The sequence below is a fragment of the Rhodotorula paludigena genome, assembly GCF_050403205.1.
Source record: "Rhodotorula paludigena JCM10292 DNA, Rt_paludigena_JCM10292v1_ctg31, whole genome shotgun sequence".
In the NCBI taxonomy this organism is placed as follows: domain Eukaryota; kingdom Fungi; phylum Basidiomycota; class Microbotryomycetes; order Sporidiobolales; family Sporidiobolaceae; genus Rhodotorula; species Rhodotorula paludigena.
The window spans coordinates 200,066-227,817 of NW_027481427.1; the positions used below are offsets into that span (position 1 = coordinate 200,066).

Consider the following 27,752-nt stretch of genomic DNA (forward strand, 5'->3'; position numbering starts at 1 on the left):
TCGACGCGCTGCCTTGGCGCGAGCGACGCCGTGTTTGCGCGCTCGTGTGCGCACGGGGACGCTCGCTGTGCTCTGCTGCACGTCCGGTGGTACGTACGGGGCGCACCAGAAGTGGAAAGGGGCGCTGCTGCGACGAGCCTTGCGCTTCAGAGCCAACTGGAGACTAACGCACGACGACAAGGCTCAGCGCACCTACGCACGAGCACGCTTCAGGACAGCGCACAGGCTGCAGAGACTGACACTGTCTCCGCTGGCAGTACCGGCAGTGACACACTTTCCTTCGCACGCCCGCACGCCACTCCCCTCGTCCCCGTCGCTCGTCTCGCGTGACCCGCCGCCATGTCGTCGTCCGGCTCTCACGGCCGGCACCGCTCGTCGGCCGACATGTACGCCTCGGTCCCGACCCAGGACGGCAGCTACCCGCCCATCCGGAGCATCACGCCGCGCAGCCCCGAGGTCGTGCACCCGTCGTACGCCTCGCCGCCCGGCCCCGCCTTTCTCCAGAGCCACGAGCGCAGCCCCTCGACCAACACGTTCGAGTCGCGCTACTCGGACGACGCCCCCGGCGCGGGCGCCGCGCCGTACCGCCTCCGCGGCGGCGCCGCGACCCAGTCGGGCACGTGGGACGACACGGCGACGGGCACGGGCTCCTACTCGGACTCGCCCGTCGGGTCCTCGGCCAACCTGCACGGCCTCGCCGCCGGCACGGGCCCGTACCGCTCGGCGCCCCGCAGCGAGTCGTACATGAAGGAGTACGGCGCCGTCGCTGCGGGCGCGGGCGCGTCGAGCGCCGGCCTCGCCACCCTGTCCAAGGGCGGGCCGGGCGGCGGTCGCGGTGCGGGCGGGTGGTGGGCGCGCAAGAGCGGGAAGGCCAAGGCGCTCCTCATCGGCGCGCTCGTCGCCCTGCTCGTCGTCATCGTCGTCGCGATCGCCGTGCCCGTCGCCGTGACGCGCAGCAGCAGCGACAGCAAGGCGGCCGAGGAGCGCAAGGAGAGCAACGACGGGACGGCGGCAGGGATCCCGACCGAGGCGAACCCTGTCGCCGACTGGCGCACGGCGGCCATGGGCGGGAACGGCAGCGTCGTCTACATGGAGGACGGGTCGAGCTTTACCTACAACAACTCGTTCGGTGCGTCGCGCGATCCCGTGCCGTTCTTGCTGCGGTTGCTTCTGCATCCTGGAGACTGACTCGACCAATCTGCGTGCACAGGCGGTTACTGGGTCTCGATCCCGTTCAACGACACGGCCCGCGCCCAGCGCGACGTGCCGGCGCTCAACGAGCCGTGGGACTACGAGAACAACATGATCCAGGGCGTCAACATTGGCGGGTGCGTTCGGCTTGTCCGCCTCTCCTCCCAGTCCCGTCCTGACCTCGTCTGTCGGGCTCGCGCAGCTGGCTCGTCCTCGAGCCCTTCATCGTCCCCGGCATGTTTGAGCCGTTCAACGCTAACGGCGTCTCGCCCGACTACCCGACCGTGACCGACATGCCCGCCATCGACGAGTGGACCCTGTGCCAGCAGCTCGGGTCCGACCTCGAGGCCAAGATGACCGAGCACTACGAGACCTTCATCGTGCGCACCTATCGCCTTGGCCACCGTTGTCGGCGGATCTGACACATTCGCTTGACACGGCGCAGACCGAGAAGGACTTTGCCGAGATTGCCGCCGCGGGTCTCAACTGGGTCCGCATCCCGTTCGGCTGGTGGATGATCGAGACGTGGGACGGCGAGCCGTTCCTTGAGGGTGTCGCTTGGACCTACATGCTCAAGGCCATCGGCTGGGCGCGCAAGTACGGCCTCCGCGTCAACCTCGACTTCCACGCGCTCCCCGGCTCGCAGAAGTGCGTCTCGCTCCTCCTGCCCTCGTCTCCTCCTCTCGTTTGCTGACAGACTCGTACTGCGACGCAACAGCGGCTACAACCACTCTGGCCGCCAGGGCTCGATCAATTTCCTCAACGGCGTGATGGGCGTCGCCAACGCGCAGCGCGCGCTCGACTACATCCGCACCGTGACCGAGTTCATCAGCCAGCCCGAGTACAAGAACGTCGTCCCCATGTTCTCGGTCATGAACGAGCCGTACGCCGTCACGATTGGCGTCGACGGCCTGCGCTCCTTGTGCGTCCGCGTTCTCCCTCCTCTGTGACCGCCGCGTCGCTCACCTGCCCGTTCCGCAGCTACCTCGAGACATACGAGATGATCCGCAACATTGCCGGCACGGGCGAGGGCAACGGCCCGTGGATCGTGTACCACGACGGCTTTGTGCCGTTTGGCAACGTGTCGAGCGGCGGGTGGGACGGGTTCGGCAACGGGTGGGACCGCGTCTCGCTCGACTCGCACCGGTACCTCTGCTTTGACGAGCAGCACGACTGGGGTCTGAGCTACCAGGCGACGCTCGTGAGTTGACGCCGGCGCTCTTCTCGCAAGCTCGGGATGACGAGCAACCCCCGCTGACGATGCCCTTGTCGTCTTGACGCTCACAGCCGTGCCAGTACTGGGCGAACAACATGAACCAGTCGACGAACCAGTTTGGCCTGACCATGGGCGGCGAGTGGTCCCTCGCGAGTGCGTTCTCTCCCCGATGCCCACCTCTCCCATTCTCGCGACTGACGAATCCCTCTGCGCACCAGTCAACGATTGCGGCAAGTGGCTTAACAACGTTGGCAATGGCGAGCGCTACGACGGCACGTACCGCAACCCCGGCAACGGCGAGGCGACATTCAACTACACCGGGTCGTGCGACGAGTGGGTTGTGAGTTGCGCCGCCCAAACCCGTTGCGCGCTTCATCGATCCGAAATGTATTGTGCATCGATGTCTGAGCGGATTGCTGACCGTCCACGCTTGGTCCGCAGAACTGGCCGGCTTGGGATCAGGCTCGCAAGGACGGTCTCCGTCTCGTCGCCGAAACGCACATGGACGCTCTCCGCGTGAGTCGCTCTTCCGACCGAGCTATCGAGCTATCGCTCACCACGACCACGTACCGCAGCACTTCTTCTTCTGGACCTGGAAGACGGGTTACTCGGAGGACCTCGGCATGATCGCCAACCCGATGTGGAACTACCAGCTCGGCCTGCAAGAAGGCTGGGTCCCGACCGACCCGCGCAAGGTCGTCGGCGCGTGCCCGTCCGTCATGGCCGCCAACGGCGTCTCCGCCGCGGCGGCGATTCCTGCGCCGACTCTCGCGCCGTGGATGACGGGCGGCGCCGGCGCCGGCAACTTCCTCGACCAGGCGCAGTACACCTCGTACCGCCAGTTCCCGCCCGCGTCGATCGGCGCGGCGGGCACGCCCGTCTCGAACCTCCCGACCTACACGCAGACGGCCGCGCAGATCACGCTCTCGGCGCCCGCGCAGCCGACCTCGTTCCCGTCGGGCTACGCGAGCTCGAGCGTCAACGTCGGCGACGGCTGGGTCGGCAGCTCGGACACGGCGTCGTACCACACGCCCGTGAGTGGGTGCACGTACCCGGACCCGTGGAGCGGCGCGGCGCAGGAGGCGCCCTCGACTGCGTTCTGCGACGGCGCGGCCGCGGCCGAGACTGCCGCGGCGCGCTTCAAGCGCTACGTCAAGAGCACGCCTGCGGCAACACTCCAGTTTGTGCCGACGCCGCCGCCCAAGCCCGCTCAGAGGGCGTAAACCCTCCCCTCCTCATTCCTCTCCCCCTTTGCGCTTGACGATTCCGCCTCTCTTTCGACGTTCTCTCGACGATCACGAACATTCAGCGGACACTGCACGTCTCATGCCTTTCTCATCTTTCCGCGCCGGCGCCCTCCTGCTGTCCCGAGCTCCTGCCTCGCCGGTCGCGGGCTCACGTTGTCCTCCCTCTCTTCATACCTCGCATCTGTATCCAGCTCCTCGTCGTTCATTTCCCACTCTACATCCCGTATACATTCGCTCTTTTCCTCTCCTTGCCGTACGACTTGCCTTGCAAACAGACACTTAGCCTCCGTCCTCGTCTTTGTCCTCCATTCGTCTTGCTTCGCACGAGACCTCTACCACTCCTCACTCTCGCCGCAAGCACCTCGGCAACTTCTGCCAGCCTTCTCCGGCGACAGGAGCAGCTTTCGTCGGAAGAGCCGGGTCGTCGCGGTCTTCAGAGTCTAATCCCCGTCGCCTCGCTACCCCGCAAACGATCCGCTACGAGCGTTCTATTTGACAAGAGAAGCACTTCACACTTGTCGATGATGTTGCTTGGTGACGGTCGAGCGAACTCAGCGGCTGCCAGGTTGTTGAGCATCATGCCGCGGCCTGCGACTGCGGCCGCCGGCGCATCGGGTAGAGCTGCACACGCAGTGTGCAACATTAGTACTATTGCCAGTCGGATGACTCGACGAGTGCAGCTCACAACAATGCTTAGGTCGTCGGGCGAGATGATCGGGTCCTTGAATGGTTCATACTGCGCACGGCGGTACACGGAAAGTCCCTCTGCTCGCCAGTGGTCAGCAGAATAGTCTCCTTGACGAGACGGTGGAAGCGCACCCGGCGACGCCTTGAGATAGCAGTCAAATCCATCTTTGTCGGCGCGTTCGTGCGTCCAACGCAACAGAGCGGTTGCTGCCCCCGTCCGCTGCGAGCGCGGGTCCGTGCCCAAGAGATTGAGGTCTGCATAGCGGGCGTTAGTACGAAGGGGCAAGCCGCTGAGCGGGAGAGGTGCTTCTCACGGTAATGCAGACCTTCCACGCCCAGGCGTCCTTGAGCGAAGAAGCGCCGCGCAAGCTCGAGATTGGTCCCCTTCGGGAAGCGCTGTCGCTCCTGCTCTTCTTTTGTAGCCTGGTCGACCTCGGGCTGTGCAATCTTCTCGTGCGGGATTGACCAGACGGCGAAAGCGACGATCTCGTCGCCGACCAAGGCCTTGAGCACCTGGCGAGTAGGGTCTTCGACCTCCTTGTATAGTCGCAACTCGTTGCAGGCGATCTGGTCCTCGGGCGTCACATCGGCAAAGATAGTCAGGTAGATCGTCGTGCGTGCGAATGAGTCGTAGAAGATGCGAGCAATGCGCGGCACGTCTGCTGATGTAGCGGGAAGCACTTGGAGCATGTCGCAGCCAGCAAGCTCGTGTTACCAGCAGATGGTGACAGGCTGAAGAGAGTGAGCAGCGAAGGAGCATCCTTGGAGAATCCGCTTTGCGCCTTCGGAGTCGACGAAGGCCCGAAGGCTAAGTTGGGCGCATCTGCCGAGGTACCGCGCGGTCTCGGCTTCACGCTCGTTGACTCTGCGTAGACCGGTGCACGCCTGTACCTATCCACAGTGCGTTGTGCTGCGCCTCGCCGTCGCCGGCTTATCGCCCCTCTCGACGACCTCGTCAGCCTCTTCGCGAGCTTGACGGAGGCGCTAGTCGCATAAATCGGGCTTGTGTGATCTCTGCGGAGCCCTGAATGCGTCAGAACCCATGCTGTGCGCTGTTGACGGTGATCGGACTCAGGCTGTAGCTTGACTCCCCTCCTACCTGCGCCCATCCTTCGCACTTTGCCTCCGCCGAGGGCGCAGCGTGCGTGGAGTTGGCCAGCGTGCTCGCTGCCGCACCATGAAAAGGCCCCGCCGCCTTCTTCCCGCGGCCTTCATCACTCTTCTCTCCGGATCCGTCTGTCCGTCTCGCGTGCCCGCTCAGGCCTCCTGGCTATGCAGCGAGGTGCTCAACTGCTGTCTCCTGTTCTGCCCACTCTTTGTCGGCGGAGCGTTTTGGGACCGTCGCGCCGCTTCTTCCGTCTTCTGCTCTCTCGGTCGCTCGTACTCTCGTCGCTCGTTCCATCGACTCTTCGTTGGCTGCGATGGGCCTGTTTGACAGGCGCCGCCACAAGAATCTCTACAGCAGCCCATCGAGCTCTGTGTCGCGGGGGTTTCTCGGGCTACCTACGAGTCCTGGATTTTCCTCAGCATCTGTAGCCAGCTTCAGCAGTGTCGAGCGCTCGCCGCGCACTCGCCTCGTGCGTACACTTCCTTGAGGAGCTTGCAGGAAAGGTTAAGCTGACACACAGAACCACGTAGGTGCAGGTGCCGCGGGACCCACATTCTTTCCGGCCAGGGGAAGAGTCTTTCGACTACTCACCCTTCTCCGCGGTTCAGGACGGCATCGCATTTTCGAGCCTCGCCAGCGACCGTCTCAGGGTTATCATTGTCGGGACAGGATTCGGTGAGCTGTTTCGCTTTCGAGCGGTAGCTCGGCTAGTCTTGCTGACCTGCCCGATCGCAGCTGGTTTGGCCACCGCCATTGCCTGTGCTCGCCAAAACTTCGCCGTCACCGTCTTGGAGCGCTCTTCCGGTCTCTCTCCGCACGGCGACTCGATCCTCTTCGGCTCAAATGCGAGCAAGCTCTTGCACCGCTGGGGAGTCGGAACAGACATGTACAAGAGGGGCGCGAGTCGCGGGAAATGGATCTTCAAGAGTCAGCAGGGCGAGGACATCTGGCTCGAAGATCTTAACGAGTTGTGCGTCTCGCTGCGTGCTTTCTCTCGCCTTCGACGCTGAGATTGCTCGCGTAGTCCCGCCATCTACGGTGCACCCATCTTGCAAGGAAAGCGCGCATCCTTCCTCGGATCGCTTGGCGTCGAAGCGCGTTTGTTGGGCGTGCAGATCCGCTACGAGAGCGAGGTCGTCAAGTACTGGGACTCGGCGGAGGAACCGGCCGTTGTCCTCGCTTCGGGCGAAGTGGTCGGCGGAGACGTACGTGATTTACCGTTATGTCTCACCTGCATTGCTCACTTCTCACTGCAGGTCGTCATCGTCGCCGACGGTGTGCACTCGCCTGCGCGGCATCTTCTCGCATCTCGCGATCGCCCAGCCGTGTCGAAGCGTCCTTCCGGCTATTCGATTGATCGTGCTGTGATGACGTCCGGATCCATTGCGTCTGATGCAACCTGTGCACGTAGGTAGATCTAGCCAGGCTCCGTGTCACCATGTGCTCACTGTCTTGCGCAGACTTTCTCGACGGCACAATCCGAACATGGCTCGGACCCGACTGCCACGTCTGCACGTATCCAATGGACCACGGCAACGCCCTTGCTTTCGTGCGCTCTTGCACCTGCAGCTGCAGCTCGCTTGACTGACTAGCTGCGTACGGACAGACCTTCACGCATCGCGACGAGCAGCGCGAGGCTTCTCTCGACTGGCGCAAAAAGAAGCCCGTTGCCGAGATTCTCCAGCAGCTTGATGCTTCGTGGGATCCGGCGCTGCGTGCCTTGCTTGCACACTTCCCCAGCACGCTGCACTGGCAGATTCTTGACGAGACTCCCGAGACGGAGTGGATCAGCGCAGGGGGCAAGGTGCGCCGACTCACTGCCTCACACACCTGCAGATCTCACGCGCTGTATGCAGATTGGGTTCATCGGAGATGCCGTGCACGCCATGATGGTGCGCTTGCGCGCTTCCTGCTCCGGACCTTCCCAAGTTCACTTTCTTGCCTTTCCTCCGGGAATTCCAGCCTACAAGTCTGCAAGGCGGAAGTCAGTCGATTGAAGACGCCGCGACTATCGCGCTCTGCCTCGCCATGGCTGGGAGTGACCCGGCGGGGGTCCGGGTCGCGCTCGAGACGTACGAGTCGCTCCGACGACCGCGGGTACAGCAGGCGCAGTTGCTCGGCAAGCAGGTAAGTCACGTGGCTTTGTACCTGTTATGCAGCTAGCTGAGCCTTGTGCGCCGCAGCAACAAGACTTGTGGCACAGCTTTGCCTCGCGCGCATCCTCGTCCACCTTCCCGCCGCCTCGACCATTTTCCCTCCGCCCACTCTCCTTCTCCCTCTACGCACACGATGCTGAGCACTTTGCGCTCTTCAACTTCTCCGCCTTTGCGCAGGCGAACGACCCGGACTTTGTCATGCAGCGCCGCTGGGTCGTCGAGGCTGCGCGCAGTGCCGGTATCGATCTCGCTCAGGTATCGTGCCCGCCGGCGAGCGGTCACAGCTCAACAAGCGAGTCGGACGGGCCGCTGGAGGTAATGAGGGAGCGGGGCAACAGCACTGAGCGGGTGGCCGAGTCGACGGGCAAAGCGTTGCGGACCCGGCGGTCAACCCTGTTGCGGCGGAGGAGCTAGACAAGATAGATTCGAACTATCAGGCGGTCTCTCGTAGGCATCCAAAGAGCCTTTTAAGCAAGCTCGGCAGCAAGGACCTGCGGAGAGTCAGGAGGGTGTCGATAACCGTCAAGTGCAATTGCGAGTACGGAAGAATGCGATAGTCGTCTCCAGTGCGCGTGAGCGAGTGAAAGAAGAACAGGGTATCTGAGCAGGGTATCGCGAGAATCGAAAGAATCTCAAAGAAGGGTATCGGTCCAAGCGGCTCAAATGTCGTCGCCGCGCTCGAGTGCCGCCGCGGCCGTGCACTCGTACTTGACGGCCTGCGCGCCCTCGACCACCTCATCCGGGACGCGCCACCTGTCCTGGGGGTACTCGCACCCCTTCCTCGGCACGGCCCACTTGCGACCGATGTCCCTCCCCGCCTCTGCGCCGCGCGGGGAGCGCAGCACCGGTGCGTCGCCGGTCCGCTCGTAGACGAGGAGCGGGGCGGTGCGCATCCCGCCGCCGTTGAACCCGAGTGACGGAACGTCGAACTCGAGCGGTGGCCAACGCGCGCTGTCGCGCTCGGCGGCTTCGGGCGGGATGCGCCCAAAGGTGTACGGCGCGTCCTGCCCGGCGGTCGGTGTGGCAGGCACGTCGTCCTGCCGCCGCTCGAGGTCGGGGAACGGCGGTGCCGCCCGCCCGACCTTCCACCCCTCGACCAGGTCGTCCTGCACCACGTAGTGCTTCCAGTCTTCGGCGCCCACCTTGTCGCGGTACGCGTCGCAAAAGCCGACACCTTCGCGCGGGTCGCGCGGGATCCAGCCCTGCTCGAGGCCGAGCGAGTAGGACCAGAGGGCGTTGGCGGCGAGGTGCGGGAGGTGGAGCGTCGAGGGGAGGGTGCGCCAGGTCCAGTAGAACCAATTCTGCGGCGAGGATTCTCGTCAGTCTCGCTGGTTTGCGAGGGCAGAGCGGAGAGAGACTTACCTGGAAGGTGTCCATCTGAGCTCGAGTGAGGTCCTTGAGGTCCTCCTTGAATTCATCAGTCCATTGCTCGTAGTCCTGCGCGGATTAGAGCCGTATCGATCAGCACCTTGTCTCGCAAACATGACGCTGAGCAGTGGCTGGTAGCGCACCTCCCAGTACTCGCACGTCCCAAGCGACGCAGACGGCGGATACATGGGCGACGTCGCGTTCGGGAACGTCCCCTCAAGGCGGGTGCCCTGAAACACGTTGTTGAGGAACCTGTGCAGGTAATTCAACGTCAGTACACCACGCAATGTCAAGTGGAGCGAGCGGCGAGGAAGCGAGACCGGGACGCACCGCCCGCAGTCGGTTACGCCGAGGCTGAACTCGCCCGAGATGGCGACACCGAACCCGAGCATCGTCTTGTTGTATTCGGCGGCCCACTTGGAGCAAGGCTGTACAAGTGACGTCGATGGACAAATCGTCAGCGCTGCACAAGCGGCAGGCGATAACGAGCAAGCGATCGAAGCGAGACGCACCTTGAGCACCTGCTCCCTCACGCTGCGCAAGTCAGGCTCGGCAAAGGCGAGGTACCGATGCGAGTCGAGCGCGACACGGTCGAGCCCGTCGGTCGAGCCCTTGAGGGCGTCGCCGCGCACGGTGCCGTCGCCGGGCGCGGTGTCGAGGAAGTGGTACCAGCGTCGGGTACCTTTGAAGCCGTCGTGAAGCGCCAGGAACTGCATGCCAGTATTGAGTGAGTCCCAATGCAGTGAGGATCAAAGCGTGTGAGGAAGGACGTACGGGACCTTTGCCAGGACCGTAGCCGGTAATGTTGCGAATGGTTTCGTACGCCTTGAGATAGCTGGCGAAGCGGAACATTCCTTCATCAGCCAACAGAATCTCGGAGAACTGCTGTACTCAAGAGGCGAGAGAGCGAGACGCACAAGCCCCTCAGCGCCTCCTCGCCCAGCACCGCCAGCATCGGCTCGTTGATGACCGAGTACATGGGCACGACCTCGCGGACGCCCCGACGGCTCGTGAACTCTGCGAGCGCGGCGATGTAGTCGAGCGTGCGCTGCGCGTTCGCGAGCCCGAGGGTCGAGTGGAGGAAGGAGATCGAGCCGAGGCGGCCGGAGTGGTTCCAGCCACTGCAGGTCGGGGCGTGTCAGTGCGAAGAGCATGCGAGGAAGGTGAGGGAGGTGAGACGGACTTTTGCGAGCCGGGGACGGAATGCAGGTCGAGGTTGATGCGCAGGCCGTACTTCCTCGCCCACTCGATCGCCTTGAGCACGTCTGAACGATGAAAGTGTCGGCTCAGCACAACCGGACAATCGTGCGATGCGCTTTGGTAGGAGAAAACGACTCGACGTACACTCCCACGCAACGTGCTCGAGGAACGGCTCGTCGTCCCACGTGCGGATTGCCCAGTACGGTATCGGCAGCCGAATCCAGTTGAGCCCTGCGCCGGCGATCGTCGCAAAGTCCTTCTCCGTCTGTGAGGTATTACTCCATGAAGTCAGCTTGTCGCCCAGGGGGAGCAAACTGCCGGCAAAGCGGGAGCGAATGCGACGCACGATGAACGTGTCGTAGTGCTGTCGGAGGGTGCGCTCGAGCGTGCCCGCTTTTCGCAGGTTGAGCGATAAAGTGTACTCGTCTTCTGCGGGGATGTCGGCCTCGAGGAAGGGCTCAAAGAGGTGCGAAGTGATGAAGGGTTCGAGAGAGAGCCAACTGTGCGAAGTCGAAGACGCTTAGCAGGGCTTCACTGGCAAGCGCGCTAAGAAACAGCCAGTGTCGAGAACGCACCCGCCCAGGTTCACGCCGCGCATGCGCATGCGGAGGAAATCCCACTCTTCGCTGAGCGGCGGGGTGTCGTTCTGCGCTCTTGCCGCCAGCGAGTTAGGGTCGCTGTCGAACGTCCCTCCACTACGGGGCCGACAGCGCGTCAGTCGAGAATTGTCGTGTCGTGGCCAGAACGACGAAAGCGAGAGCGTGAACGCACAAAGGATTGCGGTAGACGAACTCGTCGCCGTTCCGCATCCTGACCGTATCGCCGTCCTTCCCCTGCACCCACGCCTCGTCCTCCTCTCCCGCGTCTTCGTCGAGATCGTCCGTTCCCGCCGGCGCTCCCGCTACCTTTCCGCCGACCCACCCCTTGACCTGCTCGACCGCCCACCCGACCTTGTCCTTTGCGCCCTGCGCCAGCTCGCCCGCCCTGCTCGCGGCCGGCGAGTCGGGCACGAGCCACGCCATGACGGCGACGAGGACGACGGCGCCGGCGGTGCAGCTCAGGCCGACGACGAGCACCCAGCGCGTCGCGGTCCAGCGCTGCTGCGCCGCTCCGCCTCGTTCTCGCCGCCGCTTCTTTCGTCGCCGCGGGGGCCCGAGCAGCTCTTCGTCCGACGAAGCGTCGCCCCCGTCGTCATCGGCGACGAGGAGGGGCAGGTCCTTGTCCGTGTCGCCACCCGCCGCCAAGTCGCCGACGAGGACGCGGTGCTCGCCCATCTCGAACGCCTCGTCGTCCGCCCCGTCGTCGAGCTCGGCGCCGTAGTCGACGCTCGTCGTGCGGCTGCGCGGCGGGGCGCCGGCCGGGCGCCGCGCAGAGCGAGAGGGCGACGCGGGCGACACGGCGGTGGAGAGAGTGCGGCGGTGCGGGCGGGCCGAGGCGGGCGAGACGGGGACGACGGTGTGCGCTCTCGTGCTGCCACGCTGCGTGTCGAGGTGCGGAGGGAAGCGGCGCGGAGGAGCGGGAGGCGGAGGAGGCGGAGGGACTTTGGGCGGGACGAGCGGAGGAAGGGCGGCAGACGGCGAGGCTGCGCTGGCCATGCGACGCTCACGGGTGCATCGAGCGGAAAGCTGGCTGGTGGTAGACGGGGCTCGAGCACACGCCCGAGACGAGGCCGAAGATGGAGAGACAGCTTACCCCGCTCCCGCAATCTGTCCCCAAGCTACGCGACGAGACGCCTCGCAGACGCGTCGAACCGCAGGGAGAGGCAAGTACAGCAGCAGTTACGGGGAGAGAGAGGGCAAGTCTACAACGACGATGGGCAGGGAGGGCAACGGCCCTCGGTCTAGATGCGGGTAGAGGGGCGAGCGAAAAGTGGAAGCGAAGGAAGCGGGGCGAGAGCGATGTCGCTTTTCGGTGTAAGGGGGCGGCGACGGGCGCAGCTTATGCAGTCGCACCCTGGTAGAAGTAGTCGATCGGGCGGATAGGGCCCTTGGGACCGAACCACGTGCCCTGTGCGCACGAGCAACGAGACGGATCAGCGACTCTTCAAAGGACGAGGGTGAAGAAGAAGCGCGCGGCGCACCTTGACAAAGCTGCTCCAGTAGACGCGCGGGAAAAAGTCCTTCTTCAAGTGGTAGTAGAACCGGTTCGGCACGTCCTGCGACCCGAGGATCGGCGCGAACGTCTCCTTGGGCACACCGCCATACCTGCGGGAGGAGCGCAAGACGGTCAGGAGCGGTTCTCGCATGCTGACGAAAGGCATGTTGGGCTTACTTGAACTCGGCGAGCCTGTGTGCCGAGCGGGGCAAGAGCGAGTCAGCATCGCGCCTAGGCAAAGCGAGGCGAGAGGAACGCGAAGACGCACATGAGCTCGTTGTGGCCGGTCAGCAGCGGGCAGCTCGCGTACCCGTCGTACTTGGCGGGCAGCTCGGCGCCGTCGTGCAGCGCGCGCAGGTTGTCGACGAGGACGGGCGCCTGGCTCGACACGGCCGCGGCCGTCTTCGAGTTGGGCAGCGAGCTCGCGTCGCCGAGCGAGAAGACGTTGGCAAACTTGGTCGACTGCGTCGTCGCCGGGTCGACGGCGACCCAGCCGGCGGCGTCGGCTGCGTGCGAGCGAAGGCGTGGGTCAGCGACACGGTCGAGAGCTGCGCGGCAGAGCGCGCGAGAGACGGCAAACGCACCGAGCGGCGACTTCTTGATGAAGTCGGGCGCGACCTGGGGCGGGACGACGTGGAGGAAGTCAAACTCGCGCTCGGCCGTCTTGCCGTCGCCCGTCGCAAACGTCGCGACGCGCTTGGCGTTGTCGATCGCGACGAGGTTGTGGTTGAAGAGGCCCTCGACGTTGCGCTGCTGCCGGATCTGCTCGAGCGCCTTCGAGTACTTGGGCACGCCGAACATGGCTGGGTGGGACAGACTGGGTAAGCAAGCGATTGGGCGAAGAGACATAGCAGGGGGAGACGCACTCGGGGTGCCAGTCGCAAAGACGGGGCTGACCTGGTCGCGAACGCCGTCGTTGCGCCACTGCGACTCGGCCTGCGATGGAACGAGGACAGATCAGTCAAAGTGCTTGAGGCCAAAAGGCGATGGCGAACGAACCATCCAGAGGATCTGTGGGAGGCAAGAAGGTCAGCGGCGATTGATTGGACGCGCGAGTGAGAGCAACGCACCTTCTGCGGCGCACCAGCGCACTTGATGATACCAGCAGGCTGCGTAAAGATCTGCGCGTACCGGCAAGGGTCAGCAGGCGTAGAAGCGCAACTCCCGTCGGACACCTCGCGAGCGAGCACGCACCGCCGTGCCCTTCTTGAACGCCTGGATGTTCTTCCACGCCTTCTCGACAGCGTTGACCGAGTAGATGGACGAGACGGGCCCGTTCGGGTCGGCGAGCCCCTCGTTCAGGCCCTTGACGGCGTCAAAGTTGATCTTGAGGCCCGGCGCGACGACGAGGAAGTCGTACCTGCGTGGCGTGGGACGTGCGATCAGCTTTGAGCGTCCGAATGACGAGGAGCAGGGGAAGGGTGGAACGCACTTGATCTTGTCGTCGCCGTTGAGGGTGACCGTGTTCTGCTCGGGCTGGAACGTCTCGACGGCAGCCGTGTAGCGCTTGACGCCAGCGGGAATGACATCGTTCATGGGCTTGTTCATCTGGTCGAGCGAGGCGAGGCCCGAGCCGCTGTGTTTGCGAAAGTGCGAAACGAGGCGGTGAAGGTCAGCGAAGCGTGCATGGAGTGCAGCCACCTCGATCCGGGCGCGTCTGAGACCACCAAACGCACACAAGAGTCCATCCCGGCTGGTCTGCGAGTGTACGAGCCGCGTCAGCGCGTGGTCGAGGCAGAGTGAGCGCGATCACGCCTTCTGCGACGAGGCAAAGAAAGGCGGCGCACAGTGGTGCGTGGCGGCCGGGTCGATGATGGCGATGTCGCCGTCGCTGAGCGGGCGCTTCTCTGCGGCGAAGGCGCGCTGGAGCTGCGCGGCGACGGTGACGCCGGCCGTGCCCGCGCCGACGACGACAAAGCGGTGCGCCGAGGTCGAGGCGTTGCGGGCGAACGAGCGGATGGCCGCGGGGGCGAGGGTGCGCGGGACACGCGAGGCAGTCGAGAGCATCCTGGACGAGCTGGCGCGCGGGCAGGCAGAGCAGCGCAGAGTGGCGAGCGAGAGAGCGCAGACAAGGCGAAGGGAGAAGGTCAAGTTGACATTGCCTCGCGCAGTCGCAGGGCGAGGCCGGCACGCGCGCGTACGACGCGCCTACAATTCAGTAGACGCGCACGCACGCACCCGCAGCCCGTCCCGACGCTGCCCTCGCACTTCGTTGCCCCACCTCGGCGGCGGCAATAGACGGCACACCGCACTCACGCCCAGAAGCCGCCCACGAGCTCACCAGGCTTGCTCTTCTTCACTACCGCTTGTCTCTAGCCAAGCGCACACACCGCCATGCTCCGTCGCCTCGCTGCTTCGCCGGCTTGCCGCTTCTCGCCGTTCTCGCTCGCTCGCAAGGCTGCACCAACCGCGGGCAATGCTGTGCGCACCGGGCCAAACGACTCTGCGCTGAAACCCCCGTGCCGCGCCTTCGTCGCGACTCGCACGGGGCAATCCGCCCCCTCCCCCTCCTCCTCGACGACGACCCCCCTCGTCCCCTTCCGCACGCACACCCCTGCCCCGACCGCTCCGCCTTCGACGCCGCTCGTCCACACCTTCTACCACAACCCGACCGCAACCTGGACCTACGTCCTCGTGTGCCCGCAAACCCGCGCCTGCGCCGTCGTCGACTCTGCCCTCGACTACGACCCCTCGACGCAGCGCGTCTCGACCGAGAGCGCCGACGGCCTGCTCGCTTTCCTCGAGCACGAGCAGTACACCGTCGTGCGCATCCTCGAGACGCACGCGCACGCAGACCATCTCACCGCGGCGCGGTACCTCCAGATGCGCCTCTCTACCGACGGCGCCCCGTCCGTCCCCATCGGGATCCACCGCGGCATTCGCACCACGCAGGCGCATTTTGGCGCCCTGTACGACGTCCCTGACGCCGAGATCGAGCGCGCATTCGACGAGCTGTACGACGAGGGCGACAAGCTCGAGGTCGGCGAGTTGAAGGGCGAGGTGTGGCACCTTCCCGGCCACACCCAGTGCAGCGCAGGGTTTGTCTTTGGCGAGAGCGTCTTTACTGGCGATTCGGTGCTGCTGGTGCGCTTCTCCCATTCTCGGCCCTGTCACCGCGTCTTCTCTACTGACCGCCTCCCCTGTTGCGCCTGCGAGCAGCCTCCCACCGGCACCGCCCGCGCCGACTTCCCCTCGGGCTCCGCCTCGGCGCTCTACGCCTCGGCCTCGCGCCTCCTCTCACTCCCGCCGCACTACCGCCTCTTCTCCGGCCACTCGTACCCGCTCTCGGGCGCGAGCAACCTCTGCAGCGCGACCGTCGCGCAGCAGCGCGAGCTCAACCCGCACGTCAAGAGCGGGACGGGCGAGGACGACTTTGTGAGGATGAGGAGCGAGAGGGACAAGGGGCTTTCGGAACCGAGGTTGCTGCACCAGTCGCTGCAGGTGCGTTGCCCCAGCGCTGCTCTCTTCTCTCTGCTTGTCTGAAAAGCTACTGCCGATGCGTGGCTCGACGGGTTGTCACAAGGTGGACGCTAACCGTGCGCTTCGCAGGTGAACATTCGCGGCGGGCGTCTCCCGAGGGGGTCGAACGGCGAGGCGTACCTCCGCTTGCCCCTCCGGGCGCCAAAAGGGCTGTAGTCACCTCTACACTGCGCGAAACTGTTTCTACGTTCAGGCGTTGCCACCGTGCGAGCAAGATGCGAGCGAAACCGGGAGGCGACCTTCTCAAGCTGCGACGCCGTTCTGCGAACCCGCCGCCGCTGCTGGCGTATTGTCGAGTCTCTCTCTGCTTCCTAGCTCGAAGCCTGTGGAATCGACGAGACGACGACGTGCCACGACCGCCCTTCATCGACTTCTTGTCCGGCGGAGCCTTGTCGATTTCGACACTCCCGCGCATTGCACTTGCCCTTCTTGTGAAATAGCTACTGCTCCACTGCTGCGCAGCCTCGGTAACGCTGACCGCGATATTCACCCCTCCACCTCCTCTCCGAACCGACGATCGAGCCTCCACATGGCCGATTCGCCGTCTCCTCTCGTCGTCACGAGGGCCTTCTCTCTCTCTTTCGCTGTTCACACACATTACTCTTGTGCGTTGCGACTGCTGCATCTGCTTGATGCACCTCCATTGACCTCTCTTGCGACCGCCCAGATTCACCCTCCACTCGTCTCTCATCGCGATCCCCACCATGTCGAACAACAACTACAAGTTCGAGGGCTGGCAGGCGCTCGCCACCGACTCGATTGAGGGCAAGCTTGAATGGCGCGAGTACGAGCCCAAGGCGTTTGCCGAGGACGACGTCGACATCGTTCGTCCCCCCTCCTCCTCCCTTCGCCTCCTCCGTCTCACCTCCTCCTTCTTCCCTGCCTGCAGAAGATCACGCACTGCGGCGTATGCGCTAGCGACCTTCACTTAATGTCTGGGTACGTACCGTCGTCCTTTTCGTAGTGCTGTCCTCGACGGAACTCCGCTGATGCTGTTTCTCGCGCTCTCCGGGACGCAGCGGCTGGGGCGCCGTCGACTACCCGCAGGTCGTCGGCCACGAGATCCTCGGCGAGGTCGTGCGCGTCGGCTCGGCTGTCAAGCACGTCAAGGTCGGCGACATTGCCGGCGTCGGGTGCGTTCTCAGTCTCTTTCAGCGCGGTGTCTCCCGAAAGACCGCATTTCTCCCATCCTGACTGACAGGTGCGGTTCACTACAGCGCGCAGAACGACTCGTGCCTCGAGTGCGGTCAGTGCAAGGCCAACCGCGAGCCCTAGTACGTGATCTCGCTCCGGGTTCTCGAGGTCTCTCTCCTGACATTCCTCTCGCAGCTGCGACAAGGGCCAGGTCGGCACCTACGCCGGCAAGTACTACCGCGAGGGCCCGGGCAAGGGCGCCAAGTCGTACGGGTGCGTCGGACATCACGGTTGCGAGAACTCAGCGAGGAAGGAAGTCTAGGAAGGTCGCTCACGCTCGACCCTTTGCAGTGGTTACGCCAACTACCACCGTGCTCCAGGCCACTTCGTTGTGAAGATCCCCGACGGTCTTGACCACGCCATCGCGGCCCCCATGCTGTGCGTCTACATGTCGTGCCGGACCGTCCGTCTCACTCCAAGGCTAACTCCTCGTCTCCCATTCTGCAGTTGCGGCGGTGTCACTGTCTACAGTGCGTATCTCACCTTCTTCCAATCTGCTAAACCGCGTCTGACCTTGTGTGTCTGCGAAACAGGCCCGCTCAAGCAGTACGGTGCTGGCACGACCGCCAAGGACGTCGGCATTGTGGGCATTGGTGGCCTCGGCCACTTCGGTCTCCGTAAGTCATCCTTCTACACGCACGTAGCTTGCCTTGTTAAAGCTGCCACTAACACTGTCCGCCTCCTACGCTGCAGTCTTCGCCAAGGCTCTCGGCGCCAATGTCACCGCCATCTCGCACAGCGAGAGCAAGAAGGCTGACGCCGAGAAGGTGCGAAGTCCTTGTACCAGTGCACTCTTGTTCGACTGCAGCTAACGTCTCCGCGGTCGCTGCAGATGGGCGCGACGCGCTTCATCGCGACGCACAGCGGCAAGGAGGACGACTTCAAGCCGTACAAGCGCTCGCTCGACCTCATTGTCTGCACGACCAACGACGTCAACATGCCCATCCTCGGATACCTCTCCCTTCTCCGCCCTGGCGGAAACCTCATCCTCGTTGGCGCGCCGGAGAAGCCCCTGCCGTCCCTCCCGGCCTTCCCCTTCCTCATGTGCGTCCTTTCCTCCGCTTGCATGCAGCGTAGAGCACATGACTGACATCCTCTGTCACTATACAGGAACAACGTCCACATCGGGTTTGTCCCTGCCTCTTCATCAATAGCTTGCTCCGTTCATTGGACTGACCTTCTCTTGTGTCTAGTGGCTCGGCCATCGGCTCGCCGACCACCATCAAGGAGATGCTCGAGCTCGCCGCCAAGCAGAACATCAAGTCCTGGATCGAGAAGCGTCCCCTCGAGTGCGTCTTCCGTTGCTTTCAGCCGCCCTCGAATGTTTGAGCACGTTGCTAACGGCTCCGGGAATGGTGTGCAGGGATGCCAATCAGGCAGTTGTCGACATGCACAACAGCAAGGCTCGCTACCGCTACGTGCTCGTCAACACGGCCAACGGCGGCAAGCTCTAAGCGACTCACCTTGCAATCGCACTGTCGCCTCGCTACGCCAGTTTGAGAAGCGTTACGCACAAGCCGTAGACGCGCACAAGTGAACGAGAAATGTACACAGCTTCGTTGACTGCGAGAAACGAGTGATGACAGCGAACTTGTCATCGACAGGCGAGGTCGAGATGTCGCGAGCCGCTCTTCCTCTCTTCTCTTCCTCGCGCACCCGAAGATTTTGCTCTTGTGTGACTGGCGTTCTGCCTTGTTCGAATACTGGCAGTCCGGCTGGACAGCTGACTCCCGCCATGCCATGCCAAGACGAGCGGTTGCGATGGGAACATCGTGCACCTGCTCGTTCCTCCCGATATCTACCTTGAAGCTGTCAATTATGTACCTACTACATACCTCCGCGAGATGCGCAAAGGACGAGGCAAGGCGGGCGCAGACCGGCAGTGCTGCGGATCGCCCAGAGGCGCGTGCCCCTTTGGCTGAGTCCGCGATCCCCGGAGGCTCTTGTTCCTTTGCTCGCGCTCCTGTGCTCCTTTCGCTTCGCGAGCCCCCGCCCTCTTCTCAGCCCCGCTTGCACACGGGTTCCCGGCCACGGCCCTGCCCGGTGTTCGCCGTTCCTGCACATTGCTCGCAGCCCTGGCGCACCCGTCGATGCATCGCATCGCGGGCACGAGGCTGCCCTTGAGGATCAAGCGCCAGCCGGCGCCTGTAATGAACTCGCCTGGGGTAATGTCACTCGCGGTCCCCCGGGCTTCCAGTCGGCGTGAGAGAGACACGGCGTTCTCGCGTTGACCTCTCCTGCTCATCGCGATCGAGAGCCGCCTCTCGCTTCGCTTTTCTTGCGCTTGCTCTTTCTCCTTCCCTCGGTTGACAACCCTCCAACATGGTCAAGGAAGTCCTCAGCGAGGAGCAGCGCGATGCGTCGATCAACGACTCGCCTGTCGCGCCCAGCATGGATGCCGACTTGAAGTCGAGCGAATCCCGTCTCGAGTACCTTCGCGTCCCGGACGATGAGCTCGTCGGGAACATGGTGTACTCCCAGCTCTCGCTGTACGAGAAGAAGTCGTGCGTCCCGCTTCCCAGTGGCCACAAGAGGCGTCCCCACCTGATCATGCTCATCGTGATCACTGACCTTGGCTCGCCGATGTTGCAGGGTCTTGGTGCGTCGACAGCTAGCTGAGGGGGTATCAAGTATGGCTGACCATTGCTGGAATCGCGCAGATCAATCGCGAGCTCGACCTCATGGTGAGTCCGGCGAAGGCCACATGTGGGGGAATGGGCCGTTGATGATCGCGCTTCTCTCGTGCAGAACAAGGCATCTTTCTGGGGCATGGGTCGCTACCAGGTGCGTCGAGAAGGTGGTCAGGCGAGCCGGAAAGTAGGAGTGCTGATTCCGTGCACACTGGCCACAGTGGTGCATCTTCTTCGCAAGTCCCGACCAGCCTTGCACGTCGTCTCGCCCATTCTAACGCTCACTCACTGCAGCTGTGTGGCTTTGGCTACTACATCGACCTCGTCTGGGCCCAAATCACGGGACTTGTTGCCGGCCAGATCCAGCAGGAGCTCAACGTCGCCGACGACCGCATCGGCGACATGTCGACCTGCTTCGCGGCAGGAATGACAGTTGGCGCGTTCTTTTGGGGTCTTGCGGTCGATATCATTGGCCGCAAGTGGGCCTTCAACATCACTGTGAGTCGCGCGGCGACTCCCATCTTCGATCCAGGCTCACCTGCGCGAGGCGCACCTCCTACCGACAGTGCCTCATTTCCTCTGTCTTTGGCCTCATCTTTGCCGCACCGAGCAACTACGCCGCACTGTGCTTCCTTCAGTTCATGATCGGCCTCGGTGTTGGCGGCAACATCGTGCGTTCCCTGACTCTTTCCACTCCGGACGATCGCTCATTTCGCGCTGCTTGCAGCCCATCGATGCGACCATCACTCTCGAGTTCCTGCCGACTGTGAGCAATCTTCTGGCGAGGACGCTTGGAACTCAGCTTACATTGCTCTTCGCAGAACCGCCGCTTCCTTCTCTGCGCGCTGTCGACTTTCCAGCCGCTCGGCGTCACCATCACTTCCCTCATTTCGTGGGGTCTTGTCCCGCGCTATGCCTGTGACACCGGCCTCGACTCGTGCCGCGTCACCGCCCCGGGCGAGGCTTGCTGCGGCCGGTCGAACAACATGGGCTGGCGTTACGCCATCCTCGTCTGCGGGTTCATGACGCTCGCAATCTTCATCGCTCGCTTCGTCGTTTTCACATTCCGCGAGTCGTACGTCGAGCACCGATCTGTTCCTTTGTTTCCGCACTCACCCATCTATCTTGCAGGCCCAAGTTCCTGCTCGCGAAGGGCCGCGACGAGCAAGCTATCGACGTCCTGTACAAGATTGCCGCGTTCAACAAGCAGCCCACGCCGACGCTCACGATCGATGACTTCCGCCTGCTCGACAAGGAGTTCGCCGAGCGCGAGTCGATTACTTCGGACGAGCCGCTCCAGGCTGGCCCGCACAAGCTCTCGACCGGCGAGCTCACCAAACGCCGTCTGCGCCAGCTCGGCGGCCAGTTCAAGCACCTCAAGGGCTTCTTCGCGACGAAGCGCATGATCTGGCTTTCCGTCACCCTGTGGATGGCTTACGTGCGTAGTTGCACTCCGTCTTTGGGTGCACCATCCTGATCTGATGTTGTCTGCGCAATCTGCAGATGTCGCTCTTCTTCTCGTTCTCGATTGCTGGCGGCTACCTCCCGCTCATTCTGCGCCAGAAGGGCATCGACACCAACACTGACCTCGACACGACCTACCGCAAGTGCGTTGAATCCTGCCTGATCAGATACGCCGCATCTGTTGCTGACACCCATGATATCGCAGCTACGTGATTGTCTACCTTCCCGGTGTCACGGCCACCATCCTCGGCGCTTTCGTGCGTCTCTCGCAACTCGGCCTCAGCTGCTCTTGCCCTGACCAGTCCCCTCGCGCTCATGCAGCTCATGGAAATTCCCAAGCTCGGTCGCAAGTGGGCGATGGCCTTCGCGGCTGGGTTGATGGGCACTTCGCTATTCCTCTTCGCGACTATCAACTCGATGACCGCATTCACGGGCATGAACCTGTTTGAGTACTGGGCGCAATCGCGTACGTCTAAGTCGTCTTCATGCCCACTGTGTTCCTCGCTAATCTCGTGCTTAACTCGCAGTCTACGCTGCGCTCCGTAGGTCTCCGCGGCGTCCAGGTGTCCTCCCAGGCGCAGGCTGACGTCCCGATCTTGCTCGCAGTCTATGCCTACACCCCGGAGGCATTCCCTGCGTGCGCTCCACGGCCTTCTCCTTCGCTGCTCTACAAATGCTGACCTCTCCCGCTTCATAGCCCCTTCCGTGGCTCCGGCTCCGGTATTGCGTCGACGCTCGGTCGTCTCGCCTCGACCGTCGCGCCTGTCGCGGCCGGCACCATCTTTAACCCGCGCGAGAAGTGCGTCCGAATGAATGCTTCTCTTCTTTTCTCGAATGGCCCTGACCCCCACCTTTCTCTCCCGCAGCGGCGTACTGTACATGGTGCGCGAGTATGTCCCTCAGTATGAATTCCTTCGCTGACACCGCTCCTTCCTCCTCCAGGCCGGTGGCGCCGCTTTGGGTGAGACCCCTCATTCCTCCTGCTCCGCAGAGCTGTCACTGACCATCCACGATCTGTCCAGTCTCCATGTTCGCCATTATGTGCCTCCCGTACGACACCAAGGGCCGCCACACGTTCTGATCGCTCCGTTTCTTCGGTTCCGACCGTCTTCGGACAAACGGGAACGCACACCACTCGCGCACCTCTCTCTCCCATACACGATCTCGTGCGTCTCTGTATGTGTCTGTCACCTCTTCGCCGCTGTGTCTAGTCCTCCTCCCTCTCCACCCGTTTCCCTGCCGTCCGTCGGTCTTCATGCCGCTTAGTTCTTTTCCCCCGTGCGCCCGGCTGAACTCGAGGGCGGTTTCAGCCTGGGTGATGTGGCAATCTGCACGGGGCTTGTGCTTGTTTCCTGCATTCCCTGGTGTCGAGTCGGACGAGACGGGAAGCTTGCGTGCTCGGAGTCCTTCGAAGTGAGCTGTCACCCATCGCATAGGTCTCGCCCGGCAAGCACACGCGACAAGCGAGCACGGCGAGATGTAGGAGGATTGCGAAGTCGAACGATTGCGAGCTAAGGGAGACGTAACTACACATGGCAAAGAGACCAGAGAGAAGGCGGACGAGAGGGGGGAATCATCGAAAGAGGCGGATGTTAGGGAGGAAGGAGAGACAAGGACTGCGCGAACCACACCATCGAAGCAAACATGCCACCGAGCCGAGCTGCGCCTGAGCGCGCTTACAGCTCCTCGTCTTCGCCGGCCATCGCTTCGGACGGTTTCACTGCGTCAACGCGGAAGCGAGTAAGCACGACAAGTTCTTAGTGAGCAGAGGAAGAAGGGACGCACGCATTCCGGGCACGGCGGCCGCGCGCGCCTGCTCCTCCTCGCGCTTGATCTTGGCCTCCTCCTCGCGCTCCTCCTGGAAGATGTCGGTCGCCTCCTCGCCCTGGAACTCGCGCAGCGAGACTGTGCACCGGTAACTCGTCAGTGTGATACGGCCGGGGCGAAGTGGGAAGCAAGGAGACGCACTGAGGAAGTCGCGCAGCGTAATGCGGAACTTGTTGAAGTCGCCGTACTGCTCGCGCAGCGCCGAGACGAACGCCGTGATCTGCGCGGGCTGGAGGTGCGGGAACGCCGACTTGAGGAGGTTGGCGGTGTACTCTGCGACGAACTGCGGGTTCGACTGCGCGGCGGGGTCGAGCGGGACCTGGATGTCGCCCTGCTCGACGAGCTTGAACAGGCGCGCGAGGACGAGCGCCGTCGACTTGAAGCCGCTCTTGTGGTCGGCGTCCGTCAGGACGAAGAACATGTCCTGCAGCAGCGCGAGGTAGTACGCCTGGAAGAACCCATTCGACGTGGCCGGACCAGCGGCGACGACGTTGTCGATCAGCTCGACGCAGATCGTCAAGCCGAGGTCGCCGATGTCGCGCATCGTGTGCTTCGTTGCCCAGACGACGGCGTCCATGACGAGCTTGAACTGCGGCGCCGGGATCTGGAGCAATGCGTCGAAGCAGTGGATGTTGATTACGCGCAGCAGCTTGAAGAAGGCGACTCGGTGTCTGCGTGCAAGACAGCGTGAGTACGAGGGGGCGTCCAGGCTGTGCAAGCGCGACGCACTCGGGGAACTCGGTCAAGTCCTGGTTGATCATCGAGAGAGTGCACTCGAAGACGGCGTCGAGCACGGCGGGGATCTTGTCGGTCATCAACGGCTGCGTCGCGAGAGCGTGAGTGAGGAAGCAAGCACCGGGCGAAGAGAAAGACGCACGCCTAGCCTCGAGGTGATGGTGACCATGGTCGACAGCACCTCGGCGTCTCGTGCAGCGGGGATGTTCTGCTTGTAGTCGCCGAGAATGGCCTCGAGCAGGGGCGGGATGAGGTCGCGGTTGACCTGGTCGAGGTCCTCGGCCTTGCGGATGTACGTCTCGCCAACGAGCTTGAGAATCTCCTTCTTGATGGTGCGCAGGCCGCGCACCTTGGGCGTCTTGGTCGCGATCAGGCCCTGCTCGGCCGTCGTCGCGCTGATGATGCCCGACACGGCCGTGTACAGGCCGAGGAGGTCCATGTAGATGCGCGCCAGTTGCGGGAGGAAGAAGGTGCCGATCGACGAGCACGCCGCCGTGTTGGTCTTGAGAATGTTGCTCAAGATTTTGATGTTCTCCGGGTCGGACAGGATCTCGGTCCCGCTCTGCGCCGCCTGCGCCATCAAGCTGTCCCATGCGGCGTTGGGCGCCGCCATGAGGTTGGCGATGAGGAGCTCTTGCTGCGGCTTGTTCGGCTGCGCCGAGATCATGTAGCCGACCGCCTCGTAGAAGGTGTGGATCTGGAGCGGCGAGAGATCGGCCGTGATCCGCTGCAGGTTGCGCAGGATGTCGTCGATGAAAGGCTCGGACTCGCCCGACTGCTGCATGACGAAATGGCGGCGGCACCTGGAGGCGAAGCATCATGTCAGCTCGTGCAAGATTCGTCGAGCGAGCAGAGTGGAAGAGACGCACTTCTGCGCAATCTTGATGAACGTGTCGCACGCCATGTCCTGCACGCCCTCGTGCGTCTCGTGCGCAAACTCGAACAGCTTGTTGACGACCGTCTTGAGGAACTTCCAGTGCGCCTTGAGGAAGCGCGGGTACTGCCCGACGATGTACATGATGTTGGACGCGCTGTGGAGTAGCGGGAAGCGTGAGCGACATGGTGCGGAGGACGCGTGAGCGGCGCAAGACTCACACGACGGCCTTGTTGTCCTTGCCGCGCTTCATCTCTGTCAAGCCGAGGAGGTCTGCAAGGCGGAAGAGTCAGCTTCGCACGTCAAAGGCAGAGACAGAGGACGCGGAGACGGCGGGCCCTCGTCTCACGAGCACAGCGCCCAGACTCACCCTTGATGACGGTCACAAGGAAGCGCTTCTCGGTCTCCTCGTTCATGGCGCCCGAGATGGAGCCGATCGCCCAGCACAGCGTGTTGAGGTTGGCCCACGACCACTCGGACCCGTCGACCTGCTTCGACAGCTTCTCCGTCACTGCGATCGCGCGTCAAAGCCCGTCAGCACCGCGCGGGACGAAGGGGGGAGAGGTCGACGCACTGATCATCTCGGTGTCGACGACGTCGAGGTGCGTGAGGTAGACGAGGACCTCGCGCATGCTCTTGTACAGGACGACCGTGTCCGTGTCCTTGAGGAACTCGCGCACGATCTCGCCCTCGTCGTTCTCGACGATCAACACCTGTCGCGCACGACGAGACGAGAGCGGGTCAGCGTTCTGCAACGTGCCAGGTGTGCCCCGCGCGGCATGCGCCGTCGAGATGGAAGGGAGCGGGCAGGGACACGCACCTCCTCGGGCTTGGCCATCCGCTCGACCATGACGAGCCGCAGGTTGCTCAGCACTTCAGTGTAGATGCCCCTCCTCCCCGGCTGCCCGCCCGCGGCGCCCGCGCCGCCCGGGAAGCCCGCCATGCCGCTGAGGCTCAGGAGCGGGTTCGCGGCGAGTTCGCCGCCGGGGAACTTTTGCATCTCGTCGTACAGGTCGGCGACGAGCTTTGCCCAGTACTCGAGGCAGATCTTGAACACCTCGCGCTCCTCGACCTGGCTGATCTTGATCAGGTACAGGTGCGCGTTGAGGAGCACGTCGCGGTGCGCGGGCGTCTCGAGGATCGTCACGTGCGACGAGAGGAAGTTGGTGAGGAAGAGGGCGAGGTTGAGCACGAGCTCCTGGTCGGCGTCGGTCGACGCTTCGTACGCGCCGGCGATGTCTGCCACGCACTCGTCCGGTCAATTCAGCCGCTCGCTCGCTCGCTCGTCGTGCAGGAGAGGCGAGGACGCACCGGTGGAAGGCGGGATCATCTTGTTGACCGAGGTCATGACCATGTTGAAGAGGATGATGAACTTCTGGTTGTACTCGGGGCCGATCGAGAGGCCGCCAATCTCGGACAGGCACTTGAGCGTCACGTTGCGGAACTCGGGCACCTCGAGGAACTGCGGGTGCGGAGACGAGGCGAGCGCAGGTCAGCTGTCAAGCGGATCTTCGAACAAGCGAAGGGTAGGACATTGCCCTCTGCACAGGCAAAGACCGCAGAGCGAGACGCACCCTCGTGATCAAGTGGTCGATGACGGGCGTCTCAAAGATGTAGCCGAGCGGGATCCAGTTGAGGAAGCGGAGCATGGCCTCGAGCGTCACCTTGATGAGCGACGCCTTGTCGGCCTTCTCGAGCACCTCGACGCACAGCGAAAACACCTCGGCAAACTCTTGGCACTGTTGCGCGGAGAGGGGGGGCAACAGAGCGGTCAGTCGCAGGCTCACGAAAAGGAAGCAGCGGCAGAGGGATTGACGACCCCGCTCCCGCTGCAAAAGTCGTGGCTACGAGGCGCCGACACTCACAATCTGCGCCTTGAGCGCCTTGGTCTTGGCCGTCGTCATCTGCTCTGCCGAGAACTCGAAGATCTCTTCGGACAAGAGCTTGAGGATGACCATGTTGTTTTCGCAGATCGAGAGGTTGGCCTGCGACGACGTGACGATTTCGGGGATGAAGGTCGGCCAGTTGTGCGGCCTGTCGAGAGCGAATGGTCGTTGGTAGGGTGGCGGAGAGCGCGAGAGGAGAGGGCGAGCGAGAAGACACGGGTCAGTTCGGCAAGGTGAGGGGCGGTCGACGGGAAGACGGACCATTCCTGCTTGAGGATCTGGACGAGGATGAGGTTGAGCTTGTTGACAAAGCTCTTTTCGCGCTTGAGCGTCTGCTCGTCCGAGCTGGTCTTGACGATGACCTGGACGACAAAGTTGCGGATCCCGCTGCGCTGCTCCTCGGGGAGGACCTTCCACCGCGTCTTAATCAGGCGGTCCATGATCTGCAGCGCGATGTACTTGGTCTGCGTGTTCTGCGACGTCTCGAGGATGGCGGGCACGCGCTGCCAGGCGTCGGGGTGCTCCTGGAACTGGGCGAGGACCGTCGACGCTTGTTGTTGCTGCGCGCCACGAAGGCGAGGTATATGGGGTGAGCATCAACCGATTGTAGGCGGTGACGGAACCGAAAGGACCCAGCGAGGGACGCACCTGAGGCCCGCTTCCCGTGAGGAAGACCTGCGCGACCTGGTCCAGGAGCGCGACATCGAGCGGCTGGGTAAAGTCGAGGATGGCCTGTTTTCGCACGTGTACGAGCGTCTGGTCAGCGGTCTGGGCCTCGGCGGGGCGTGCGGGAGCGTGCTGAGGGCGAGGTTGATGGAGGAGCGGCCGGGCGGTGCAGGTGCTCGCGCGAGATGGGGCGAGTGAGGCTGTGCGCGCGTGTGTCCCCTCGCTGCACGTTCCTGAGAGCCCCCCAGTGCACGCTGGCCCTCCCGCGGCTGTAAATCAGGCGGACGAAGCGAGGTTCGGAGAGGTTGGCCACCAGCAACGGCAGCTGGCGGCGACAGCCCCGCCCGGATGGTCCGACTCGCTCGCACCGCCCAGTCGACAGTGCTCGTGTCGCTGGACTCAGAGTCGCACGCGATCGCAGCGAGGTGAGCGAGGTCGAGATCGGGGTGCGGACTCACCTCCATGGCGGGCGCGCGCAAGCGGGGTGCGAGGGAGCGAGAGCTGCGGGTGCGCTGTGCCGAGGTGGCTGCGTGGGCTCTGGGGCTGCTTGGTGGCGCGTGCGCTTGCGAGGAAGCGGCGGGCGGGACGGGCAGAGGTGGGGAGGGGAGGGGAGCGGCGACGACGACGGCGCAGCAGAGGGAAGGAGGGAGGGACGCTCGCAGGCACAGAGGGACCTTTGGTCGCTGGCACTGGGCGCAAAGGAACGGCGAACGACGCGGGCGGCGAAAG

General features: G+C 63.5%; 9 protein-coding genes across 9 annotated transcripts; 5 read left to right on the plus strand and 4 right to left on the minus strand.

Moving 5' to 3' along the window:
- Nucleotides 1-339: 339 nt before the first annotated feature.
- Nucleotides 340-3,630, plus strand: JCM10292_001833 (glycoside hydrolase family 5 protein; the record flags this gene model as incomplete). The annotated part of the gene is made up of 10 exons (XM_076650105.1): nt 340-1,129; nt 1,211-1,328; nt 1,394-1,571; nt 1,637-1,839; nt 1,910-2,113; nt 2,173-2,392; nt 2,479-2,560; nt 2,626-2,747; nt 2,849-2,923; nt 2,983-3,630. 10 exons carry the CDS (start codon nt 340-342, stop codon nt 3,628-3,630), a joined length of 2,640 nt encoding a protein of 879 aa, XP_076504399.1.
- Nucleotides 3,631-4,230: 600 nt separating this feature from the next.
- On the minus strand, nt 4,231-5,031 carry JCM10292_001834 (uncharacterized protein; the record flags this gene model as incomplete). The annotated part of the gene is made up of 4 exons (XM_076650106.1): nt 4,231-4,275; nt 4,340-4,419; nt 4,474-4,596; nt 4,656-5,031. The coding sequence occupies 4 exons, from the start codon at nt 5,029-5,031 to the stop codon at nt 4,231-4,233; spliced, it is 624 nt and encodes a 207-aa protein (XP_076504400.1).
- Nucleotides 5,032-5,762: 731 nt separating this feature from the next.
- On the plus strand, nt 5,763-8,019 carry JCM10292_001835 (FAD-dependent oxidoreductase; the record flags this gene model as incomplete). Its single annotated transcript, XM_076650107.1, has 10 exons — nt 5,763-5,918; nt 5,980-6,124; nt 6,185-6,419; nt 6,474-6,654; nt 6,706-6,856; nt 6,910-6,998; nt 7,056-7,253; nt 7,306-7,341; nt 7,412-7,576; nt 7,633-8,019. 10 exons carry the CDS (start codon nt 5,763-5,765, stop codon nt 8,017-8,019), a joined length of 1,743 nt encoding a protein of 580 aa, XP_076504401.1.
- A 245-nt stretch (nt 8,020-8,264) lies between these two features.
- JCM10292_001836 (uncharacterized protein) lies at nt 8,265-11,768 on the minus strand (the record flags this gene model as incomplete). The annotated part of the gene is made up of 12 exons (XM_076650108.1): nt 8,265-8,906; nt 8,968-9,042; nt 9,117-9,225; nt 9,304-9,401; nt 9,486-9,683; nt 9,748-9,808; nt 9,891-10,094; nt 10,157-10,238; nt 10,318-10,438; nt 10,520-10,673; nt 10,749-10,868; nt 10,945-11,768. The coding sequence occupies 12 exons, from the start codon at nt 11,766-11,768 to the stop codon at nt 8,265-8,267; spliced, it is 2,688 nt and encodes an 895-aa protein (XP_076504402.1).
- A 343-nt stretch (nt 11,769-12,111) lies between these two features.
- JCM10292_001837 (uncharacterized protein) lies at nt 12,112-14,274 on the minus strand (the record flags this gene model as incomplete). Its single annotated transcript, XM_076650109.1, has 12 exons — nt 12,112-12,180; nt 12,254-12,377; nt 12,445-12,459; nt 12,536-12,773; nt 12,852-13,070; nt 13,134-13,203; nt 13,267-13,278; nt 13,338-13,388; nt 13,462-13,627; nt 13,700-13,843; nt 13,944-13,965; nt 14,055-14,274. The coding sequence occupies 12 exons, from the start codon at nt 14,272-14,274 to the stop codon at nt 12,112-12,114; spliced, it is 1,350 nt and encodes a 449-aa protein (XP_076504403.1).
- A 327-nt stretch (nt 14,275-14,601) lies between these two features.
- JCM10292_001838 (MBL fold metallo-hydrolase) lies at nt 14,602-15,903 on the plus strand (the record flags this gene model as incomplete). Its single annotated transcript, XM_076650110.1, has 3 exons — nt 14,602-15,351; nt 15,427-15,708; nt 15,817-15,903. The coding sequence occupies 3 exons, from the start codon at nt 14,602-14,604 to the stop codon at nt 15,901-15,903; spliced, it is 1,119 nt and encodes a 372-aa protein (XP_076504404.1).
- A 548-nt stretch (nt 15,904-16,451) lies between these two features.
- JCM10292_001839 (NAD(P)-dependent alcohol dehydrogenase) lies at nt 16,452-18,395 on the plus strand (the record flags this gene model as incomplete). The annotated part of the gene is made up of 13 exons (XM_076650111.1): nt 16,452-16,571; nt 16,637-16,686; nt 16,767-16,880; nt 16,965-17,021; nt 17,077-17,154; nt 17,233-17,319; nt 17,389-17,411; nt 17,475-17,558; nt 17,635-17,708; nt 17,774-17,985; nt 18,052-18,069; nt 18,135-18,230; nt 18,305-18,395. 13 exons carry the CDS (start codon nt 16,452-16,454, stop codon nt 18,393-18,395), a joined length of 1,104 nt encoding a protein of 367 aa, XP_076504405.1.
- Nucleotides 18,396-19,263: 868 nt separating this feature from the next.
- On the plus strand, nt 19,264-22,116 carry JCM10292_001840 (MFS transporter; the record flags this gene model as incomplete). Its single annotated transcript, XM_076650112.1, has 18 exons — nt 19,264-19,445; nt 19,534-19,540; nt 19,602-19,625; nt 19,690-19,725; nt 19,866-20,069; nt 20,138-20,242; nt 20,299-20,337; nt 20,393-20,646; nt 20,703-21,009; nt 21,075-21,178; nt 21,241-21,292; nt 21,357-21,501; nt 21,563-21,577; nt 21,642-21,672; nt 21,733-21,834; nt 21,902-21,917; nt 21,978-21,996; nt 22,058-22,116. 18 exons carry the CDS (start codon nt 19,264-19,266, stop codon nt 22,114-22,116), a joined length of 1,701 nt encoding a protein of 566 aa, XP_076504406.1.
- A 595-nt stretch (nt 22,117-22,711) lies between these two features.
- On the minus strand, nt 22,712-27,487 carry CRM1 (exportin CRM1; the record flags this gene model as incomplete). The annotated part of the gene is made up of 16 exons (XM_076650113.1): nt 22,712-22,755; nt 22,821-22,940; nt 23,004-23,533; nt 23,592-23,683; nt 23,740-24,400; nt 24,467-24,628; nt 24,693-24,744; nt 24,842-24,982; nt 25,046-25,184; nt 25,292-25,710; nt 25,783-25,933; nt 26,046-26,210; nt 26,337-26,505; nt 26,619-26,917; nt 27,006-27,089; nt 27,392-27,487. The coding sequence occupies 16 exons, from the start codon at nt 27,485-27,487 to the stop codon at nt 22,712-22,714; spliced, it is 3,324 nt and encodes a 1,107-aa protein (XP_076504407.1).
- Between the last annotated feature and the right edge of the window lie 265 nt (nt 27,488-27,752).